The following is a 16,740-nucleotide window of genomic DNA, read 5'->3' as shown; positions in this document are numbered from 1 at the left end:
AGGAATCCAGAACAGATTCCGAAGGAATCCCGAACAGATTCCGAATGGAATCCCGAACGGATTCGAAGGGAATCGAACAGATTCGAATGGAATCTGAACGGATTCGAATGGAATCCCGAACGGATTCGAATAGAGATCCCGAACGGATTCCGAATGGAATCCCGAACGGATTCGAATGGAATCTCGAACGGATTCCGAATGGAATCCAGAACGTATTCCGAATGGAATCCAGAACGGATTCCGAATGGAATCCCGAACGGATTCCGAATAGAATCCTGAACGGATTCCGAATAGAGATCCGAGACGGATTCCGAATGGAATCCAGAACGGATTCGAAGGGAATCGAACAGATTCCGAAGGGAATCGAGACAGATTCCGAATGGAATCCAGACGGATTCGAATGGAATCCCGAACGGATTCGAATGGAATCGAACGGATTCGAAGGAATCGAACAGATTCAGAATGGAATCCAGACGGATTCAGATGGAATCCAGACGGATTCCGAATGGAATCCTGAACGGATTCAGAATAGAATCCCGAACGGATTCAGAATGGAATCCCGAACGTATTCCGAATGGAATCCAGACGGATTCGAATGGAATCCAGAACGGATTCGAATAGAATCGAAAGGATTCTGAATAGAATCCCGAACGTATTCCGAACAGAATCCCGTACGGATGCCTAATGGAATCCCGAACGGTATTCGGATTGAATCCCGAACGGATTCCGAATAGAATCGAAAGGATTCCGAATAGAATCGAAAGGATTCCGAATGGAATCGAACGGATTCGAAGGAATCCGAACAGATTCCGAAGTAAATCCCGAACAGATTCGAAGGGAATCCAGAACAGATTCCGAATGGAATCCCGAACGGATTCGAATGGAATCCCAGACGGATTTCGGATGGAATCCTGACCGGATTTCGGATGGAATCCTGACCGGATTTCGGATGGAATCCTGACCGGATTTCGGATGGAATCCTGACCGGATTTCGGATGGAATCCTGTCCGGATTCCGGATGGAATCCTGTCCGGATTCCGGATGGAATCCTGTCCGGATTCCGGATGGAATCCTGTCCGGATTCCGGATGAAATCCTGTCCGGATTCCGGATGGAATCCTGTCCGGATTCCGGATGGAATCCTGTCCGGATTCCGGATGGAATCCTGTCCGGATTCCGGATGGAATCCTGTCCGGATTCCGGATGGAATCCTGTCCGGATTCCGAATGGAATCCTGTCCGGATTCCGGATGGAATCCTGTCCGGATTCCGGATGAAATCCTGTCCGGATTCCGGATGGAATCCTGTCCGGATTCCGGATGGAATCCTGTCCGGATTCCGGATGGAATCCTGTCCGGATTCCGGATGGAATCCTGTCCGGATTCCTAATGGAATCCTGTCCGGATTCCGGATGGAATCCCGTCTGGATTCCGGATGGAATCCTGTCCGGATTCCGGATGGAATCCTGTCCGGATTCCGGATGGAATCCTGTCCGGATTTCGGATGGAATCCTGACCGGATTTCGGATGGAATCCTGACCGGATTTCGGATGGAATCCTGACCGGATTTCGGATGGAATCCTGACCGGATTTCGGATGGAATCCTGACCGGATTTCGGATGGAATCCTGTCCGGATTTCGGATGGATTCCTGTCCTGATTCCGGTGGATTCCTGTCCGGATTCCGGATGGAATCCTGTCCGATTCCGGATGCAATCCTGTCCGGATTCCGGATGGAATCCTGTCCGATTCCGGATGGAATCCTAACCGGATTCCGGATGGAATCCTGTCCGGATTCCGGATGGAATCCTGTCCGGATTCCGGATGGAATCCTGTCCGGATTCCAGATGGAATCCTGTCCGGATTCCGGATGGAATCCTGTCCGGATTCCGGATGGAATCCTGTCCGGATTCCGGATGGAATCCTGCCAGATTCCGTATGAAATCTCTGCCGGATTCCAGATGGTATCCCGGATTTCGGATGGAATCCTGTTCGGATTCGGGATGGAATCCTGACCGGATTCCGGATGGAATCCTGACCGGATTCCGGATGGAATCCTGACCGGATTCCGGATGGAATCCTGACCGGATTCCGGATGGAATCCTGACCGGATTCCGGATGGAATCCTGACCGGATTCCGCATGGAATCCTGACCGGATTCCGGATGGAATCCTGACCGGATTCCGGATGGAATCCTGACCGGATTCCGGATGGAATCCTGACCGGATTCCGGATGGAATCCTGACCGGATTCCGGATGGAATCCTGACCGGATTCCGGATGGGATCCTGTCCGGATTCCGGATTCAATCCTGTCCGGATTCCGGATGGAATCACGACCGGATTCCGGATGGAATCCCGACCAAATTCCGAAAGGAATACCAACCGGATTCCGGATGAAATCTCAACGATTCCGGATGGAATCCCGAACGGATTCCGGATGGAATCCCGAATAGATTCCGGATGGAATCCCGACCGGATTTCGGATGGAATCCCCATCTCGGCCATCGAAATCAAATCCACATTCCATTCGGAATCCAGACTGGATTCCGAATGGAATCCCAACCGGATTCCGAATGGAATCCTGTCCGGATTCCGGATGGAATCCTGTCCGGATTCCGGATGGAGTCCTGTCCGGATTCCGGATGGAATCCTGTCCGGATTCCGGATGGAATCCTGTCCGGATTCCTAATGGAATCCTGTCCGGATTTCGGATGGAATCCTGTCCGGATTCCGGATGGAATCCTGTCCGGATTCCGGATGGAATCCTGTCCGGATTCCGGATGGAATCCTGTCCGGATTCCGGATGGAATCCTGTCCGGATTCCGGATGGAATCCTGTCCGGAGTCCGGATGGAATCCTGTCCGGATTCCGGATGGAATCCTGTCCGGATTCCGGATGGAATCCTGTCCGGATTCCGGATGGAATCCTGTCCGGATTCCGGATGGAATCCTGTCCGGATTCCGGATGGAATCCTGTCCGGATTCCGGATGGAATCCTGTCCGGATTCTGGATGGAATCCTGTCTGGATTCCGGATGGAATCCTGTCCGGATTCCGGATGGACTTCTGTTCTGACTTCTGGATGAAATCCTCTCCGGATACCGGATGGAATCTCGACCGGATTCCGAATGGAATCCCGACCGAATTACGAATGGAATCCCGAACGGATTCCGAATGGAATCCCGAACGGATTTCGAATGGAATCTCGACCGGATTCCGAATAGAATCCCAACCGGTTTCCGAATGGAATCTCGACCAGATTCCGGTTAGGATCCCGAAAAGATTTCAGATGGAATCCCGAACAGTTTCGAGATGTAATCCTTACCGGATTCCAAATAAAATCACGAGCGAATTCCGGATGGAATCCCGGACAGAATCCGAATAGAATCCCGACCAGAATCCGAATGGAATCTCGACCGGATTCCGAATGGAATCCCGACCGAATTACGAATGGAATCCTGACCGAATGAAATTCTTACCGGATTCCGAATGAAATTCTGATCGGATTCTGGATGGTATCTTGTCTGGATCTCGGATGCCATCCTGACTGGATTCCGGATGGAATCCTGACGAGATTTTGAACGGAATCCTTACCGTATTCCGGATGGAATCCTAAACGGATTTCGGATGAAATCTCTGCATTCCGGATGGAACTCCGACCGGATTCCAGTTAAAATCCCGACCAAATGACCAAATTCCAGATCATATTCTGACTGGAATCCTTATCGGATTCCGAATGAAAGCGTGACCGTCTCCAAACGAATTCCTGATGGAGCTTAACCCAACAAACATTTGAGACGGGTAAAGCGCTTATATAGCCAAAAATAGCTTTTCTCAGCTAAAAAACTAACTTATTCAGTTTAAATTGTTTGTTGGAAAATTGATGAGTCTCTAAGCGAATTTCGGCCAGTATTTTTAACAAACACGTATTGAACATTATTAGAGTTCGTATTGAATTTTGTGTTGATTCAAAATAAAGCCCTGAACAAGTTCTGAATGAAATCTTGAATTCGAAGCGAAGCTGCAAAACGTTTTCCAGAAGGCTTGGGAAAGCTACTGGTGCGCTTTCGCTAATGTACTAAAGCAGCTTTCTGGAAGCACATTGCAGTTTTCTATGGAAGTTTCTATAGAAGAGCTTTGCATCTACCTAGAAGTGCCATAGTGGCATTCAGAGAGCTTCGCTGAGTGTCGCAAAAGATGCTCTCGGATTCGGCAGTCTGTAAAGCTCTCGTAGATGAGTTCTGGGTGATTCTTTAGATTTTAGGTCTAAGGTCTTAGGTCTGACAGAGAATCAAACTCGCCATCTCCGGATTGCCAATCCTACGCCTTTGCTTGCAAGGACAACTGGAAACCCGAATAGCTATAGGTTGGTAAAACTAACTATACTAAATAGGAAACTATTGATCTATTGTTCTTTTCACATTATTTTCAGATAAAAAGGTGGTCCTTTTTCGGACATAAGCAAGCATATTCTTAATGAAATCAATTCGAAAAAAACCAACATTAGTCATCAAACGGTTGGTGGATTATCAAAGTAATGGTAACCCATATGATGAGAGATGAGAGCCCGAAATGAAAGTTGCGCCACCATGGGTGACATTATAAAGTGATATCGCAAGGAAACTCTGATGAGGTTAGAATGAGAGGCAGGTAGTGACGCTTGAAGTTGAGTTGAGGCAATTTGTGTACAAAAAAATAATGGTTCGCTCGAGTTTGAAGTATGAAAGCAACACGAATCCCAGCTGTCAAGTGGTTTTATATGCGCGAATTGATGAAAATGGATGAGGCCGAGTAGGAAATAATGCTGGCGGTTTTATGTTTTCGGTTTTAGAAGAGATAGTTAGCGAAGATAAATATTTGCACCATGGTTTGCTGGCAAATATTGTTTAGGTTGGTTGGTTGAATCTGGTTTCGATAGGTTACCTCCTTCGCCAAACTGACCATATCGCGGGGGTTTATAAGGGAACACAGCGCCGGTATTAATGGAATACACTTGTCCTGAAATTGATTAAGATTTGGTTTGGTTTGGTTTCGATTCGCGGCGGGGATTTGTTTGTTTTGGTTTCGGCGGTGGTGATGGTTGGTGGTGGTTTGGTTGGTATTTTGCGAGCACGTGCACAACACAGGGTGGGCAGGGGAATGGACATAGAAAACAAAAGAAAAAATATTGGTAATAAAACTTGTTGCATTATGGTGTACTTTTGTTTTCTATTGTTTCTGCGTGTATGTAGTCTAGTGTGGTTCTTGGAAAGTGTATTTTTGCAGGGAAAGCTTTAGTTCTAATTGAATGTGTAACATGTGATTAACTCCCGCTAGCTGTGATGGCAAATCTGAAAAACTAATAAAATCTCACTGCCTACTAATGTCTACGAAAGAGCGAATAACACTTTTGAACTCTGCGCATCATTTCATTGGTCACTTCAAATAACAAATACTCACCGACGAACGGGGGAAATTTTAACGATGAGGGGATTCAAAAAGAGCAATGAGGAAAAACTAATCGGATAATTGAGGATGATTAATCTAAGGAGTCAATCAAAAGGGAGAAAGAGCGGGTTCAAATCAACTGCAAACTATCATTTCCAATAAAATGCAAGAGGGGCTACTCAGACAAAACTGTACAATGAAGGAAGGCTAATGGGGCGAGCTCTAGCTGTCATAATGAACGCCGTCGTCTACGTTTCAATCAAACTAATCTCAAACCTAAAATGCGCTTTGCAAGTCGTGCCGCAGAAAACAAGAGGAAAGGGTCAACTCGAGGGTGTATAATTTGTTCTTCATTCCCAATCAGATGAAGATTGGTCCTCGTTGCTTTTGACGTATCATGTGAGACGATATAAGGTTCCCCCAAACACACGCGATGCGACAGTCGCGACGCGATTCTATCGCTTGGCGACAGCGATTCTGTCGTCGGTAATATGGAAGCGTACATACCAAATTGCTTGCAGCGACCCAACGATAGAATCGCGGCGACTAGTTGTCGCCGTCGCGGCGATGAAATCGCTTAGGTCTGGGGGAGCCTATAATCACTGAATGAATGAAGCGTCTGCTTGCCCTTCTTCGATCGAAGAATGCGCGCAGGGCATCTGTCGTTTGACGATTCTTCATCAGTCGTTGGAACTGCGCTGCAGCGAATGACGAAGAAGTCACCCGACAGATGGGTCATGAATCTTATCGACGATGGGTATGAGAACTTGTGTCAATTACCTTGCCAGTAGTAGCTTCCGGGGGCACCCACAAATACTCGATCGCCAGTCTGAAATGGAATAGAAGAGAGTGAATTATGATTAATCGTGTGGTATCTTCGGTGATGAGCAGCAATTACATAATTACTGACTGAATCCGTGGGGTGATAAATGAGTTCGTCAATTTTCACGACACTTGAGAAGGGTTATCAATGGAAGACATCAATGTGAGGCGAATAGGACCAATAGCGAAGTAAGTATTCTTGTTGGTGTAGATTGATCAACGCACGCAATGAACTGCGTGAGTGATGTGCGAAATGTGAATCTCTCTAATTTATGAAAAAATAATCCTTTTGAAATATTGAAAATAATTACAAAAGGTATTATCACATCATTTTATCAGAATTGATGATGAAACACTTGATCGCGTTCGAGAAAATAAATATCTTGATGTGATTATCTTCTTCTATATATTAATGAGATTACATTTCACATGATGCAAAAAAAATCACAAACGGATGTACCGTTTTGAAAGATTTCCTCACTTATCTATTCGTCTTGGATTTGGAAAATTTGATTTGGATTGAATTGGGTTTAGATAGGATTTAGATTGAATTTGGGTTTGAATTAGATTTGAATTTGGATTGAATTTGTTTTATAGATTTGGTACATTCAAAGTTAATTGCCTATATGCCGGATATTAAGCCACCCGGAGTGGAAATTCATTACTATGTCTAATCTGAAACTCGAGTTCCAGACATAGTAATTCATATTTGGATTTGGATTGGATTTGTTTAAGATTTGGATTTGACTTAAATTTAGATTGCATTTGAGTTGGATTTAGAATGGATTTGGATCGAATTCAGATTTGGATGAAATTTGGATTGGATTTCACACAGGTTTGGATTTGGTTTGAAATTGTATTGAATTGGATTTGAAGTTGATTTAGATTGGATTTGGATTGAATTTGGATTTGGTTTGAATTAAATTTGAGTTAGACTTGGATTCGATTCAGATTGGATATGGATTGGTTTTGGATATGAATTGGCCGGTGCTCAGCCAAACCGCACCAAGCGGCTTTTCGACTGACTTAAGTCGAAATATATAAAATATATATATAAAATATATAAATATATAAAAAAAATATATAAAATATATAAAAAATATATCACTATATATATATAAAATATATAAAATATCACAATTGTGATATTTTGATTTTTAAAGCAAAACGCAAATCTTACAACGTAAATCTTACAAAAGCAGATAAGCCGTTTTGAACATTTTGAATTGAGTTATAAGATTTATCTCTCAATCTTATAACTCAATACAAAATTTTCAAAACGACACAATTTGTGATCAATTAAATCTGCTAAACTTGGGCATAAAAGCTTGGGCAGAAAAATGGGAAACTTTGGGTTGGCCGGTCGATTAGATACGGATTCGATTTGAATTGAATTTTGACAGGATTTAGATTGTATTTATATTCTATTATATTTGAATTAAATTTGGATTGGATTTGGGTTTAGATTTGAATTGTATTGGATTTCAATCAAATTGCTCAAATATCGTATAACAAAAAAAGGCCATTGACCACATAAAGTTTGTTGCTCTCTAATCATCCAATTATTACTTAGATCCTAATTCTAATCTAAAAGCTGGTATAGAATTGTTGTACAAAAACCTCAGACTGGTTCTTGGCCTCCGGAGATATTCCGGGTTTTTAAGGCTATGTTAAAAATGCATTTTTTCTTCTGCTTGTCATTTTATGTGACGTTTACTTCCATCATGTTTCACGCTTTTCCCAGAAACTAGAACTAATATGCTGATCAATGCTAGCTGCAGATCGAAAATCCGTCACATAAACACAGAGATATGGCCATTTCCGTGAAAATGGTACGGGATTGGCCATACACCCTGAACAAATGTCACTTTCGCAGAACACCCGTAACTTGTTACAAATTGGCCAGTGAGTCTGACGATCCTCAAAATGTATCTTTAAAATAGATTTTATATTTATCGTCTTGGGAAAAGATGAATTTTGACACCCATATATGCAAGGTTCCCGATGGTTTAAAAACCGGTCCCTCGACTCTAATGCCCCTAAAACCTGCTAAAAGGATGGCAGTGGATACTATCACCCTGGGAATGTTTTTGTAATCATCGTCTCGCAAAGCCATGAAGATAGATACTCATATTAGCATTATTCCGAACTGTTATCATTTCATCATATTCCCGAAACAGTTTTTACGGAATGGCCATATCTCTGCATAATTTCCATGGATTCTCGATCTATAGCCAGTATTGGCCGGCATGTTAGTTCTAGTTTATGGAGAAAACATGAAACATGATGGAAGTAAACGTCACATAAAATGACAAGCAGTACAGAAAACGCATCTTGAACATACCTTCGGATTATCCGGAACGTCTCCGGTGGCCTAGGGCAAATCTGAGATTCTGCATGAAGACAGTATACTAGAAGAGTTTCCGCGTCCGATGGTTCCGGTTATATTAAAATCGGATTTTTTTAGGCAAAGTTATGCTGAATCGAATTTCGACAAAATTTTGCCTATCTCAACATTTTTGTCTAACCCCTGTACTGCCGCTAGTGTATCCGTCATCAACAATGTCAAAGCAGTCATTATTTAACGACGCAGCGGAGAACAACGTCGGGTATACACCCCTCTGAAATGAGATGTAGTTCTTGAAGCCGTCTACCGATTGGGTGGCGCTAGTGTTGCCTTTCCTATTTTAAGCTCCGTTCATACTGCCGCGAGAGAATTGGCGATTGGCGCTTTGATGTTGCATGAAGAAGAAGCAGAAAGATGATAATCAAAAATATTCGCACGGGAAAACATACGAAGAAATTTTTGAAACTCTTCTTTAAAATTCTAGAAGCAATTTAATTAAAAGTGGTAAGCAGTACAGGGTTAAACTTGTTTTCTACTGCACAATAAACACAATATTTCAATTTCAATTTTTACTCTGTGATATCATACTTAATACACAGTATGAGAAAAGTCCAACCCCGTACTGTTTACCGTTTTTAATTTGATTGACTCTAGAATTTCAGAGTATCTTCATATGTTTTCCCGTGCGAAATTTTTTAAATATCATCTTTTTGTTTCTTCTTCTTCATGCAACATCAAAGCGCCAATTAATCACGTCGAGAATCACGCAACAATGCAATACATCTCGTTGAATATAATTCAACAATACAACACATGCCGCTTACGCATCCGACTTCGACATTCTGACTTCGTGTGTTTATTGCTTAACCGGCAATGTTTACATCCAGCACCATGTTGCAGCACCATGTTTTCGGCTTCAAGCGAGTTGTTCGTGGATGACAGCCGTTTCATGGGGGTGCGGGTATATGGGACAAAGTCGACGGAACGATTGGTTCGACGATGAGTGCAGACAGATTCTGGAGGAGAAGGACGCAGCGCGGAAAACACAAAGTTCTATCAGAAGCTCAACGCATCCCGTATCGAGTCCATATAAACCGAAAATAGTAGATTTTTTTCATTGAAAAACCCAACAAATAGTTCAAGATTTGAAAACGAATCTAAAAATCAAAAATGAAACAACCCTCCATGAGTCACAAATACCATCTGTAGCGGACTGAGTAAGATCTGGGACGGGACTTGCAAAGAGGAAAAATGTAACTTCAGCTGCTGCCACTCAACTGCTGTCACGAACTGTCAGGTGCAGCCAAATATTTATAAAAATATTAATAAAATATTTATAATATATTTCGCATAATTTTTGTTTTACGAAGAATTTTTCACTTTAACGAGTATTCCAAATCATCCGTTTAGCTTTTTAATAATCAGTTATAAACGTGTGTTTTGTTCCCGGTATCTTCTTCTTATTGGCATTACATCCCTAAACTGGGACAGAGCCGCCTCGCAGCTTAGTGTTCATTAAACACTTCCACAGTTATTAACTGCGAGGTTTCTAAGCCAAGTTACCATTTTGCATTCGTATATCATGAGGCTAACACGATGATACCTAATGCCCAGGAAAGTCGAGACAATTTCCAATCCGAAAATTGCCTAGACCTGCGCCGGGAATCGAACCCAGCCTTCCTCAGCATGGTCTTGCTTTGTAGCCACGCGTCTTACCGCACGGCTAAGGAGGGCCCCTCCTGTTCCCGGTATAAAAATCCTTATTAAAATGAATTTTCTATTTCGTGAATTAAATACACTTTTATTGTCCTCAGAGGAGTACACCCGGGGCTTAGGTGAAACAGTCAAGGGAACAGTTGAAACTCGATGCTCAACTGTGATGAAAAGAAGAACAAGTGTCAAAACAAGAGAAAAGAAGCAGCGTCTTTGCAGGTCTCGTCTCAGAGTAAGATGAGCGTTTTTTTTACAGTTTTGTATGGAAATCAACATTGCGCGTTATCGTGATTCATGCATTTTTAAAACGAGTCCATTAGCAGATCTGATTAATATAAAAAAAAATTTGACGATGTCGAAAATCAAAACAAAACTGAACAATAATGTTTGCTCTTTTGACATGTGGCGCCATCTCTTCGCTTATTGCCACTAGGCAATCCGCAGCCATGTTTTTAACACATGTTGGGGACTCAAGCTTGAACGTCTGTCTGCGGTATTGGTTTGCGTGGGAGTGCTATCAGATTCGTCAAATCGACGTTTGAATTTTTGTTTGCGAAAGCTGTAAGTGTTCGTAGTTCAGTGTTGAGTGTTTTTGATACTTTGTGAACTTCGTATCTTCGTCGTGAAATGTTTAAACCGAGCAACAAGGGGTGGGACGCTGAGCACAATGTGCCAAGCACACAATACATACAATTACATACAGTATGTTGGAACAACGTGGAGCAACCAATTCACAAACTGTGGCACACTATTGCACACTTTTAACATGCAAACTTCTAGACGTCAAAATTTGGCAACCCAGTCGAATATTGTCATTCAATCCTTATTTCAAACATAATCAACCATTTTGTTTTCTCGCACATATGAAGTAACAGATTTATCAGGAAGAAGCATCGGTTATTGCGAGAGGGAATGCAAGTGGTTATTTGTCGAGTCGGCAAACTTCACCCAATTCAAAACCTCAGATCTCTATCATAATCATCTCATTTCATTTTCATTTTGCAGCGTTTGGTGGGGCAATGAGAGCGCAAGTCAATCCAAGGCCGATAATAAGGAGGGTAATGGCAGAAGAGTCCTTGCAGACCACTTGAACGCCATTGGGTAGGATACACACTAAGTTTTTTTCGCCGAAAATCAGCAAAAATAAATTACTGAAAATTTCAGTAAGGTGAACTGTCATTTCGTTCGACAACTATTTACTGAACCATCAGCAAATTCAAAAAGTTTGCTGAAAAATTCAGTAGGTCCGGCCATTGCAGAATTTGACAGCATCGTGCTGATACTTTTCAACAAAATGCATAAATTTGCTGAGATTATCAGTGTTTTAACCGCGTAAATTGTCAAAACAAAACTGTAGTTTGATTTATTTATTTTTTATTTATTTGTCTGTTTCTAATGTAACATAGTATAAACGTCATTTTTCATAGAATAATGTCCATTTTGGTTATTAGAACGACCACAATCACACCGGACGTCATTTTTTTGCTTTGTCTGAAAAATATGTAAAATGATTTCACATGAATTATCTTCACTTATTTTATACGTGATGCTTTAGATTAGACATACTTACAAGACTCATGTTGTATAAAATGGACTTATTAATATATGTTTAAGGGACACAACATCAAGCAGCAGCAAATATCGCCTTTCCACAAAACTTTAAATGGCTGTTTTTTTATGTTTGACAGTTGTTGTAAAATACTGAACAATCAGTAATTCGGAAAAGTAGGGTTACTGCTCCTGGACTCCATCTCGTAGCTCCGATATTGGTCTCACGAAAAACAAAGCAATGAAAAGGTATTTTGTTTGTTTATTATTTTTGTGATTTTTTTCAGCAGTGAGCATGCATGTTAGCAAAAAGAAGCGACGAAATTGGTGCGGAATTTCTTTGTTTCGCTATGAGATGAATATATGTACAGTGAGATGGAAAACGGAACAGTTCCCCTATACTGAATTTCAGCAAATACGAATCAATTTACTGACTTTCAGTAAGTTTTGACTTTGCTGGTTGTTTTTCAGCAAAGCATTTTGCTGGAATACTTTTTAAGAAATTGGTGTGTAAGGATGGGGTAAAGTGAGGTTCGGATTTGGAATCGACTCGACACTAATGCTAGATGTAATTGAATGCAAACTAGCCAATGATCAATGGTTAAAATGATAATTTCGAAAATTCTATTACAACGTTTTTCTTGCAATGTCTTCTTCTTTTGCCTATTAGTGTTCTATTTTATAACTTTACAGAATGATAATTAATTAACTTGGTTTGTTCTGGGTGAAGGGTATGCGTTTGTCAAATCACTTTGTTTACCTAAGCCAATGTTTAGTGTTCTTTAGCTGTGTCGACACTACACGCTTAATGTAAGATATGTCATATAAAAGTGGAAACTTTTAAGGAATTTAGTTTGTTCTATTATATTTGTTTTTGTCGAGGTTGCCTACAACTTTAAATTGTTCTAACAAGAAGCCAAATATACTCTATTACCAATATAGTCCACTCCAGCTGATTTGAAGAGACAACACAGTAGCGCCGCGGTGTCACAAAAGGCAATCATTGTAGTAAAGAGACGTTCCGAGGGGTACTGAAACGTATAATTCAATATTCAATATGACATGTCGAAATTATATGCTAGAAATCATCAAATGACCCCATTTTGATATTTGAGTTTAAAAATAAAATTTCGGAAAATGTAATTCAAATTTTCTTAAACTGTGAAATTTGTGTAATTTTTGCAATTGCCGCACCCCTTGGTTATCGTTTTCAGGCGTTAGTCTCCTTTTGTGACGCAAGATGGAGTGGATGTTCTGTCTCTTGCCTAACATATGGGGATTCACGAAGTGGACTATATTGTTAATATATTATATTTGAAGAAGCTTTATCGTTGATTAATTACGGTGATTATCTATTATTCTAATTATCTATAAGTTCTAATCAAGGTCAGCTATAGGATTCACTTTTCGGTGGCAAATTAAAGCTTCATCACGCCTATTGCCTATCTATTTGTAAAAATTATCGAGAATGAAGCCGTTATAAGATTGTTCATATACCATCATTATAATGTGTGGTATTTTTTATTATTGTTCTTCGAAGTGAGGCATAACAAAATAAAACTGGCACCACGTTCCTAGTTTTGAAAAAACTTCTACTCAGTGAATCCAGCAGTCGATTCCCTACGAATGTCTTGAATACAATGTTTTTCAATAAATGCCTAGCTAGCTAAATGTAAGCGTGGCTACGACTCATCGTCACAGGGAACGCATCAGAAAAGTATTGCCGAAAAGAAGAGAACTCACATCATTATCACTGATGAAAAAGGCCTCTGCCTGACTGCACTACCATTCAAGGCTCCAAGACACGAGATCCGTTGGATCACATGCAAATGCCGTAAATTAGTGCGTCAATGCCAGATATGTAACGCGGCACCAAACAAAAATAGTCAACATGTGATACCACCACGACAGGATATGTCTTTGGTTGCCATATCAGTGCTAATGGCGTAAGCCGACCCACCGCGGCAAGGTAACATATCCGAGGGGAAGGAAATATCTATCATAATCATCTCAGATATAAACTATCGACTTGCAATCAGTGGCATTACTTAACATTGGCATGTGGATTCGACGGGTTGAAGAATGATTTTTTGCCTTTCTCGTATACTAAGTATACGGTAAAGGCTATATGATCGCTCCAAAAACAAACTTTTTATAGAAGGCCCGGAGACCCATAGTGTTATATACCAATCGACTCAGTTCGACGAATTGAGGTGATGTCTGTGTGTGTGTGTGTGTGTGTGTGTGTGTGTATGTGTGTGTATGTGTGTGTGTGTGTGCGCAAAACTACTCAAAAAATTTCACTCATTTTTCGGGCACTTATCCTCAACCGATTTGCTCGCAACAAGTTGCATTCGACGCAGAATCCTGTCCCATTGTTTCCTATTTGAAATTGGCCAGATCGAACTATGGGATCGAGAGTTATGGCCAAAATACAAATTCATACGAAAAAGTCGCGTAAAAATGTCACTCATTTTTCGGGCACTTATCCTCAACCGATTTGCTCGCAACAAGTTGCATTCGACGCAGAATTCTGTCCCATTGTTTCCTATTTGAAATTGGCCAGATCGAACTATGGGATCGAAAGTTATGGCCAAAATACAAATTCATACGAAAAAATCACGTAAAAAATGTCACTCATTTTTCGGGCACTTATCCTTAACCGATTTGCTCACAACAAGTTGCATTCGACGCAGAATCCTGTCCCATTGTTTCCTATTTGAAATTGGCCAGATCGGACTATGGGATCGAAAGTAATGGCCAAAATACAAATTCATACGAAAAAATCGCGTAAAAATTGTCACTCATTTTTCGAGCACTTATCCTTAACCGATTTGCTCACAACAAGTTGCATTCGACGCAGAATCCTGTCCCGTTGTTTCCTATTGAAAATTGGCCATATCGGATTATGGGATCGGAAGTTATGACCAAAATACAAATTTATACGTAAAAATCGCGTAAAAAGTGTCACTCATTTTTCAGGCACTTATCCTCAACCGATTTGCTCGCAACAGACTGCATTCGCCGCAAAATCCTGTCCCATTGTTTCCTATTGAAAATTGGCCAGGTCGGACTATGGGATCTAAAGTTATGACCAAAATACAAATTTATACGTAAAAATCGCGTAAAAAATGTCACTCATTTTTCAGGCACTTACCCTCAACCGATTTGCTCGCAACAAATTGCATTCGACGCAGAATCCTGTCCCATTATTTCCTATTGAAAATTGGCCAGATCGGACTATGGGATAGGAAGTTATAGCCAAAATACCTTTTTGCCTTTCTCGTATACTAAGTATTTATTAGAAGAATTACAAAAAATCACCTATTTTTTGGACATCTAACCTTGATCGATTTACACGCAACTAGTTGCATTCGACGCAAAATCCAGTCTCATTATTTCTTATTGAAAATTGGCCAGATCGGACCATGGGATCGGAAGTTATGGCTAAAACGCAAACTTTTACGAAAAAATCGCGTAAAGAATGTCACTCAATTTTTAGGCATTTATCTCTAGCTGATTTGCTCGCAACAAGTTACATTTGACGCATAATCCTGTCCCAATGTGTCCTATTGAACATTGGCCATATCGAAATATGGGGTCGGAAGTTATGGTCGAAACACCATTTTCGCCTTTTGCCTACAAAGTATACGAAAAGGTTATATGTTCGCTCCAAAACTAAACTTTTACAGAAGGCCTGGAGTTCCATAGTGTTATATGCCGATCGACTCAGCTCGACGAACTGAGATGGTGTCTATGTGTGTGTTTGTGTGTGTGTGTGCGCACCAAAAGTGCGAAAAGTTTAGCTCACTTTTTTTGGTACTTATCCTCAACCAATTCACTTACAACAAGTTCCACTCGACGCGGAATCCTGCCGTATTTAGGAAGATTGGACTATGGGAACAGAAATTATGGCCAAAATACTTTGTGTTTTAAAAAAGGCGCGTAGAAAAGCCTAGCTCACTTTTAATGCACTTACCCTTGATCGATTTACTCACAACAAATTGCATTGGACGCGGAATCCTGTTCTATTATTTTCTATTGAAAATTGGCCAGATTGGACTATTACCTTAGAAATTGGCCATAATTTTTGCCTTTCCTGTGCAACAAAGTTGTACCGAAAGGCTATAATTTCTCTCCGAAAACGATCTATCGGATGCTTCCACACTGATACGCTTCCCTCCCTCTTCATACGGGAGTTTGGCAGAAGGACGGTCATGAGATTTATATCATAACAAATATTGCTCTCCGCTCGATGGGAATGACATTTTCGTTTTCTTTTTGTGTAGAGCTTCAGTTTAACAAACATCCAAAAGTAATATCCTCAAAATATATGACTGGGTAAAATAAAACACGGGTATGTACGTCAAAAAGATTAGAAAAGGAAAACATTGTCGAAATTCTTATTAGCATATTGAAGATCAAGTTGAAAACCGAGGTCTCGCGACAATCGCATATTCTCGCATTTCCGGATGTTGCAACTGCATCGCGAGTAGTGCGCATCTGTGCCATAATCGTGCACCACTCGCGATGCAGTTGGGACATCCGGGAATGGGACAAAATATGATTTTCGGTTTTCAACTGGAACTACAACATCTTTGCTTGAAAAAAATCCGATTCTTTTTTACTCCTAGCTACTAGTTCATCTATTTTCAAGCACACACATTCTACGAAGGTCGAGAAAGGCACCATCACCGCTAGGTGGATTAATCTGGGTTTTTCTTGCAAAAATGGATGGATCGGCTTCGGGTTGATTAATTATAAGTAGAAAACGATTTCCACACGGCTGTTTCATGCGGGCGAAAGACGCAAACTTTGACTTTTCTCGAAAATATATCGTTAATAAGGATCGCTCTCAGCTAACTAGCATTGAAAACCGGTAGAGCTC

The 16,740-nt window shown here is 41.1% G+C and overlaps 1 protein-coding gene across 6 annotated transcripts in view; it reads right to left on the bottom strand.

Moving 5' to 3' along the window:
• LOC134207865 (integrin alpha-PS2) overlaps positions 1-16,740 on the bottom strand; it is a 248,820-nt gene that overhangs the window by 16,166 nt on the left and 215,914 nt on the right. For 5 of the 6 annotated variants that reach the window (XM_062683826.1, XM_062683823.1, XM_062683824.1 and 2 more), the window contains exons 7-8: positions 6,203-6,251; positions 4,919-4,993 (exon numbers count right to left, since the gene is read on the bottom strand). In XM_062683826.1, the coding sequence (XP_062539810.1) occupies positions 4,919-4,993; positions 6,203-6,251 (124 nt within the window). The remainder of the gene's footprint in view (positions 1-4,918; positions 4,994-6,202; positions 6,252-16,740) is intronic. The other variant, XM_062683828.1, reaches the window with a different exon arrangement.

Source organism: Armigeres subalbatus, chromosome 1 (genome assembly GCF_024139115.2).
Source record: "Armigeres subalbatus isolate Guangzhou_Male chromosome 1, GZ_Asu_2, whole genome shotgun sequence".
Lineage (NCBI taxonomy): Eukaryota > Metazoa > Arthropoda > Insecta > Diptera > Culicidae > Armigeres > Armigeres subalbatus.
This window is presented reverse-complemented; position numbering and strand designations above follow the sequence as displayed.